Consider the following 8,350-nt stretch of genomic DNA (forward strand, 5'->3'; position numbering starts at 1 on the left):
TAATGTCTGCATGGAAATACCACAGAGGCTTAAGGCGGCTTAGGTAAAAAGGAATCTGCTTACTGATTCAAAAATACCATCAGAAAGAAGCACAAAACAGGTGTACTATTGTGGTCCAATGCCTCTTTTCGTTTTCAAACCAGAGACCCTGGTACAAGAACGTTACTGGGCACTATACAGACAATCCAACACATTGAACAAGTTCCTGTGGTCGTTCTTTAAAAAAAAAAAAAAAAACACACCAAAAAACAAACCAAAAAAAAGTTTCAGTTTCAGTTTCAGTAGCTCAAGGAGGCGTCACTGCGTTCGGACAAATCCATATACGCGACACCACATCTGCCAAGCAGATGCTTGACCAGCAGCGTAACCCAACGCGCTAAGTCAGGCCTTGAGAAAAAAAAGTGAATAAATAATAGATAAGCTTACATAAATAAATAAATAAATAATAATAAAACAAAACAAAAAAACAACAACAACAACAAACAAACAAACAAAAAACCCGCCAAAACCAAACGCCTGTAAATGTTAAATGTGTATGCTGTGGTCATGGAAAGAAAAAAAACAACAACAAAAAAACAAAAACAAAACCAAAAACAAAGACGAGTTGCAAAAGAAGGGCTATGGAATGTTGAGTTCGCAAAATAAACGACCGGAGAAAAAAAAAAACTGTTACTGAATATTAACTCCTTCCTTCCCTCGTGTATCCATTTACCAGCCTGTGGCCTAAGACAAGCGATCGCCACAAGGAGGGAAAAGTGTGCTCGTGCTTTTGTTTGTTTGTTTCTGTTTTAGGAATGAAACTGACATACATGCTTTCTTGTGAGGTATAATTTAAACATGCAAAACAGTTGGAAACAAGAAACCATAATTCAAGTGAAACTGATTACCAGCTCTACCATTTTTTTGGTGCGCTAAAACTAAAGTGGACTAAACTTCATTCAGTGCAGAAAAAAATAAATATGTATATATACATGTATATCAAAAGACAACGATGCATATCTAAGTTACAATTCATTATGTAAAAAATACAACCAAAAACACATACATAAAAATCACAGAACAAATGTCAAATATCTATTCACACCACGCGCAAATTCAAGTACACTTTATCATGAAGGCAACCACCTGTTTGGCGTGAAACACTAAACGAAATGCCAATTGGAAAATGGAGGTCTCTATGCCATATGTGTTTGTCCAATAAATCGAATCTTTTCAATCACTTTCTAGAAAGTGGTCATTAAAAAAAAAAAAAAAAAAAAAAAATCTATCGAAAGCGAAAACCTTGATTTCCCAAGAGCACCCCCCCTCCCCCTCCCCACTCCACCCCCACCCCCCTCCCGTCCCTGTCTCTCTAAACCCCGAACAATGACAAAACACCCAATGAAGAGTAAGAACAGGTATGAGGTGTTCAAATAACGGGGACAGACGCAGCTGAAGTAATGATACGAAACAAAACGTGCAGACTTGACAGACTGACCGAACTGGAATCCACTGCAGGAATGAATGAATGCAGGAATGAATGAATGCATGGATGCATGAATGAATGAATGAATGAATGAATGAATGCACAATGGCAGTCGAGGACCTATCATAGGACTGAGAGAAATGAGAAATGACATGAAAACACTGAAGTCAACTCTGTGTGACAGCTGTGCCAGGAAAAACTGTAAACATCATGATCAACATCACCACAAAATCATGTTTTGCATTTCACGTCTTCAATGGAAGGACGGAGAGGAAGCGTATTTTTAACTAGATTTTGGGACGGGGTCTGGGACCGGGGGGGGGGGGGGGGGGGGGGGGGGGGGGGGGGGGGGGGGGGGGGGGGGTACGAGAGGGCGGAAGTTAACCGATCAGTCCTAAATAAATCTATACCTACAATGAATCGAGATTTAAAAAAATATTTTAAAAAAATATGTTTCATGATCACAGGATGACTGCTAAATCATCTACTGACATCACTTTCACCAACAGCAAAGCTCTCTTTGGCACTGACGAAGCAGCGAAGGAACGTGTCCGTGGAATCCGTGCAGGTAACAAACTTCAGGGGCAGGTTAGACAGTGGTCTGACAAAAAACATCGATCGATAAACCAGTGAGCAAAACTAGAAACGAAATGGTGAGAGACACGAAAGAAAGAGATGATTATATTGTCTCTTTAACACATTGTATACGCTGCACCTACATTGTCTCTCTCTAGCAAATTGTAGACAACGCGCTTCGTGTTGCCTTGGACCACTCTAGACCCACTCTCTGGCTTTGTCGGTCTGTCGGTCTGTCTGTCTGTCTGTCTCTCTCTCTCTTGTTGCTTTTTTCATCATGTGTTTGCACCCCTTCATGAGAGGCAACAGCCTATACTTGAATAAATTATCCGAATCCGTACCTCTCCCTCCCTCCCTCTCCCCCCCACCCCACACCCCCGCCCCCTCTCTCTCAGACTATTTGTATAAACTGTGTGCTTAGTTTTCAATTGGAATAGCGAAGAGCAAAGAAAACGACAATGCTCATAGTGTTTCCACAAATCGAAATTCTTTTTCTCTTCGGTTTGTTGTTGTTGTTGTTGTTGTTGTTGTTGCTTCTTTCTAAGGCTATGGACAGCCAAGGTATGCATCAATGAAGACATTCCATCACTCCCCACAATTTCTGGTCAGCTACTAGCTCTAGCAGGCTACTGTGCATGATGATCAAGACTGTCCTGAAAGCACTTTAAAATGATTACAGGAAACGTACGATTAAAAAAATATAATAGCTGACGAAACATACGATAAGAGCGTTTTACCGGAAAGCAGTATCAACAATGTATAACTCGTACGATCGAATACCGCTAAAATGTTGTCAGTGAAATGACCGAATACAATTAATCTAACGTTGACGCATTTTACCATTGGCGTTTCACACGAAAGAAACATACTCTACGTTTATTTATTTTTATTTTTACGATTGAACATTATTCATTAAACAAAACACTGACATTACCAAAACATCTCAAATGCCAATCAATCATCTTAGAATGTCTTTGGGAAATATTCTTTGACAACGTGTAAGATAAAGCCAAGAATCAGCCATCCTTTTCCTGGATACAAGAGTCACAAGGCTGACGAGTACAAACGAGTCTGAAGCCCAGTGGGTCTCGTGGCTTGTCTCCTGGCTGAACCCTGTGGTCACTGACTCGGTCCCATGGTCTGGTGCGATGACCATCACTTGTGTCTGTGGCCATATCACACACATCAACAACGCCAGACACGCTCACTATTGTAATAAATGACACCACGCACCTTGCGAGCGAAGGTAACCTCACAGACTCTACAATGGACGAAATATCCTGATCAGAGGTAAAGTTAAACATCAAGAACATAACAAAGAGATCACGAAGTCCCAGCGGCTCAAAACAAAGAGAGAGAGAGAGAGAGAGAGAACCCAACAAAGACAAATGCAAATCCAGTTCACAGAAAGTTAATCAAACAATACAGTTATTGTCATGAAGTAGGAAGGACACGAGTAAGAATATTCAGTCTGGAGAGGAGAGTGTGCGAGACAGAGCATGCCACACACTGTCGACACGGCTGGAGATTGGTCCAGTCAGCACGATTTTGCCAATGTTGAAATCAGATCACAGTCCCTCTGCTTGGAGAACCAACGTCTTTGTAGACACACTCCGCACACATGGTGACTCGGGGGCTCAAACGTCACAGATTGTGTGCATCTGTCTCTCTCTCTCTCTCTCTCGTGTGTGTGTGTGTGTGTGTGTGTGTGTGTGTGTGTGTGTGTGTCCCCCTTTTTCACTTTTACCACGCCTTCAGAAAAAAAAATCCCAACCATATGTGATCAGTACAGTTTGTATTTTTGCATTTCGTTTTTTTTCTTTCTTTTTAAACAGTCACCTGTCTCTGTACAATTACACCCATTTACATAAACAGACAGTTGTCTGTGTAACTGTCTGTACAATGACGTCTGCTTCCAGTGGTGCACTGTATTCCACCAGGCGGTTGTCTATGTACACACCTTCGCACAGGTTTGTTTTGTCTTTGCATACTCCTGTGAACGCATTTCCGCTTGTGTACACCTTTGTATAGTCATTTTCCGTTAATGTACACCGTTCTCTAGACATTTCCGTTAGTGTACACCTTTGTATAGACATTTCCGTTATTAGTGTACACCGTGTGTATAGCTATTCCCGCTTATGTACAGTCATTTTCACACACGACTTCGTAGACATTTGTGTTTGTATTCAAACATCATGATTTCAGCAAATTTCAACGAGGGACATAACCAGATTGGTATTAGAGATTCCACAGTACAACACGGCTTCAACAATCTTCTCTGAACAAAGCAAAAACCTGTTTCCTACGTACCGATAAATCATATTTGCATTTCACTGAAAGAATGTACAAAAACTATTATGTTGAACTAAAATTAAATTTGGTTACTATTTTTGTTCTGATTTTTTTTTCACCCATTGTCTCATAATATAACGTCTGATGCCTTTCGTTTGAAAACTGTCGATATCGTGAATATATTATCTGTTAAGACGAGTCCGTGATGGTGTAATCGAACATTGTTTTTTTTTATGGTTGTATTTGTTAGTTTTTCCCCATTTAGCTACGCCCCCCGCCCCCCTCCCCTCGGACATACATAAACATTGATTTCCTTGGGATGACATGTTTTGCACACTATCAAAAACCTTGACATCAGTCCGGTTTTTCTTTTAAACGAAAGCTGTTATGTGTGGTGTCTTGCCCAGTGACAAATATGAAGTTAGAACAGTAGTATCTTGTGCGTGCCACGGCATCATCATGCTAACACTTAGAATCACTAACGTTCGTTACTGTTTTATATATATATATCGTTACGTATTATATAGAGCCCATGGTCATGTCTCTATCTAGCGTTACAGGTATACACATCCAACTGTCATCTGTCTAGCGCTACAGATATACATACTCTAACTTTACGTTTTCTAGTGATAGAGATAGGCCTTTACATGCCCCGTTGTCATGTTTGTAGCGTTACAGCTATATATATACACACACACAAACCATACTGTCATGTTTCTGGCGTTACATATTTACACCCCGGTGTCATATGAGGATCTGCAGCGTCACAGATACCCCCCCCCCCCCCCCCCCCCCCACACACACACACCCTGAAAGTCATGTGATCAACACGTGACGGACGAGAAAACGTGATGAGAGGAGAAAGGCCACACTTCCACACATGTCCTGCAACGTGAAGCTTCAAGGATATACAGAGGACACTGCATCTTCAACAGTAGTCTGCAGGCGACACTTTGATGTCTTCACCAGCAGGTGAACGCGATCCCTTACTCTCATCACCAACGTCTGCATGAGCTGAGATACCCACGTCCCCAAGGTGTCAAACCGCGTGACATCTCTTACCCTTTAGCGAGGCCTGAACGCCTGCAGCTGTACATCTTTCTCCATGTTCACGTGCTTCCTTGGCCAATACTTATTTAATCAAAGGGTTCGCAGCAATGCTCTTGGCGTATTCACCCACGGTCTAAAATGCAATGGGTGAAGTTTTATCTCATCAACGCTTAATTAAACGAAACTGTTGACACCTCTGTCAGCTGTGACACGAAGACACCCTGGATGTCTTCAAGACGTTCAGAAGTTGACTCTTTGATGTCTTCATTAGGCTCCGTGTTTCACGTGCAACATAGCATCCCCCCCCCCCCCCCGCCCCCCCCCCCCCAAGCGACGTTCATCATCACACTGTCAATCAAAGAGATGCCTTGACACCTTCCAGGCCGTATAGAAACGTCACGCCTCACACTCCCCGTCATCAGAAGCCCACCACAAAACAGCCTGGCTGTAAGGACGTGAACCAATAGGTCGTTCGTCAAACTCAATTCAACCGATTACCGCCTTTGGCAACTTCAGGTTGATTATTCATTTGCGCACGCCAGTTGCTTCTCCCTCCTCCTCCACCAGCTTGTAAGTTTTTTTTTTTCCCTTAGGAGTTGTTCCGTCTACACACACGCACACTTTCACACACTGAGCCATAGATAATCTGCCAACTGACATAGATTGCAACAACAGCTGACACCACCTCGACTTAAGAGTTGGAGGTGGGAGGGTGGGGGGGTGGGTAGGGGTCTGTGTGGAGGTGTTGTCTGTCTACATGACACAGGTGTTGATGGTGTCTGTGTGGAGGTGTTGTCTGTCTACATGACACAGGTTGTTGATGTTGTCTGTGTGGAGGTGTTGTCTGTCTACATGACACAGGTTGTTGACGTGGTCTGTGTGGAAGTGTAGCTCTGAAGACACACGTATTTGTTGCCTGGGAGTTGGAGGGGGCCAGGGGGGGGACCCCCGTGTCTAGAGGATGCAGCCGATGATCTCCAGCTCCAGCAGCACGCTGACGGTAACGAAGATGGCGTAGAGCACCATCATGGCCATGCCCAGCAGCTTGCTCATGCTCCACTTGCAAATGGCGATGCAGGTGATGATGGCGATTAGCATGCCAAACAGCAGTAGGATGGAACACATCAGACCCTTGCTGTTTACGTTGTACGGGTCACCCGTGTTGATGGCCCCGTACAGGATCCAGGGAATGGGCAGCCTGTATGCAAGAAAACGGAAATTAGAAATCGAAACATTTTCATGTTCTGTTGAGGGAAAAGGAGAAGCAGCAGGAGAAGAAACAGGAGGTGGAAGAGGAGGAGGGAGTTCTGTGGAAATAAAACTTGTATACTTTAATGAGGGGAAACGGAGGAGGAGGAGGAGGAGGAGAAGGAGTTCTGTGCAATCAAAACTTTTATTATATTCTACTGAGGGAAAAGGAGGAGAAGGAAGTCCTGTGGGATCAATGATTTTAATTCTATTGAGGGGAAAAGAGAGGGAGGAGGGGGAGAAGAAGAAGGAGTTCTATGGAATGAAAAATTGAGGGAAAAGGAGGAGGAGGAAGAGGAGGAGGAGTTCTATGACATCAAAACTTTTATATTCTTTTGAGGGGAAAAAAGGAGGAGGAGGAGGAGAGGGAGGAGGAGGAGGAGGAAGAGTTCTATGAAATCAAAACTTTTATATTCTATTGAGGGAAAGGGAGGAGGAGGAAGGAGAAGGAAGAGAAGTCCTGTGGGATCAATGATTTTAATTCTATTGAGGGGAAAAGAGAGGGAGGAGGGGGAGAAGAAGAAGGAGTTCTATGGAATGAAAAATTGAGGGAAAAAGGAGTTCTATGGAGGAAGAGGAGGAGGAGTTCTATGACATCAAAACTTTTATATTCTTTTGAGGGAAAAAGGAGGAGGAGGAGGAGGAGAGGGAGGAGGAGGAGTAGGAGAAGGAGTTCTATGGAATCAAAACTTTTATATTCTATTGAGGGAAAGGGAGGAGAAGGAAGAGAAGTTCTATGGAATCAATACTTTTAATTCTATTGAGGGAAAAGAAGAAGGACGAGGAGGAGGAGAGGGAGGAGGAGGCCGAGGAGAAGAAGGAGTTCTATGGAATCAAAAATTGAGGGAAAAGGAGGAGGAGGAGGAGAAGGAGAAGTTTTGTGGAATCAAATCTTTTATATTATAATGAGGGAAAAAAAGGTGTAGGAGGAGGAAAAGGAGGAGGAGGAGGAGGAGGAAGAGGAGAAGGAGGGGGAGGAGGAAGAGGAAGAGTTCTGTGGAATCAAATCTTTTATATTATGTTGAGGAAAACACACACACACACACACACACACACACACACACACAAAACACACAAAACACACACACACACACACACACACACACACACGCACGCACGCACACACACACATTTCTCCCCCACCAAACCCCTGCTCTATATTAACCTTATTCCAAGAACAATGCACCCACCCCCACCCCACACCCCCAGAGAAAACCAAAGATCCGTTACCACAGAACACAAAACATCACGGCCAAAACGAGAACATCAAAACATCCAACCAACAAAAACAACACAGAAATGCTATCCAGGACATCAAGAAAAAAGAAGAAGAAAGAAAAAAAAAACAAAAAAAAAAAAAAACATCACTGCATGAAAAACAACGGAGGCTGGAAAACCACGGAATGCACTGGACGAAACGAAGCTTAATCTGGACTGGAGATCAGCTCTCTGGCTGTGTGGCTGGTGTGCTGCTTTCCTCTCCGCCTCACAGCCAAAGGCACATCTCTACAGTGCTTCCACCACGACAACAGAGCCACGCTCAAAGCCCAAACTGCCTCGTTCGTTCGCCTTTGAAGTCACAGCACGTGAGGAGTGCACGTTCATTTGCATGGTGATGCATACCACTAAACAGAGCTGAGTATTCCAGTGCACACACACACACACACACACACACACACACACACACAGATGGCCATAGAGAGAAAGAATGAGACGGAC

General features: G+C 43.4%; 1 protein-coding gene across 1 annotated transcript in view; it reads right to left on the reverse strand.

Annotated features, from left to right (window-relative positions):
• Positions 1 to 6,337: 6,337 nt before the first annotated feature.
• The window catches only part of LOC143282574 (sodium/potassium/calcium exchanger 2-like), an 87,661-nt gene continuing 85,648 nt past the window's right edge, over positions 6,338 to 8,350 (reverse strand). Inside the window, exon 10 of the mRNA XM_076588263.1 lies at positions 6,338 to 6,581. Coding sequence (XP_076444378.1) covers positions 6,338 to 6,581 — 244 coding nt within the window. The remainder of the gene's footprint in view (positions 6,582 to 8,350) is intronic.

This window comes from Babylonia areolata, chromosome 5 (assembly GCF_041734735.1).
Source record: "Babylonia areolata isolate BAREFJ2019XMU chromosome 5, ASM4173473v1, whole genome shotgun sequence".
Lineage (NCBI taxonomy): Eukaryota > Metazoa > Mollusca > Gastropoda > Neogastropoda > Buccinidae > Babylonia > Babylonia areolata.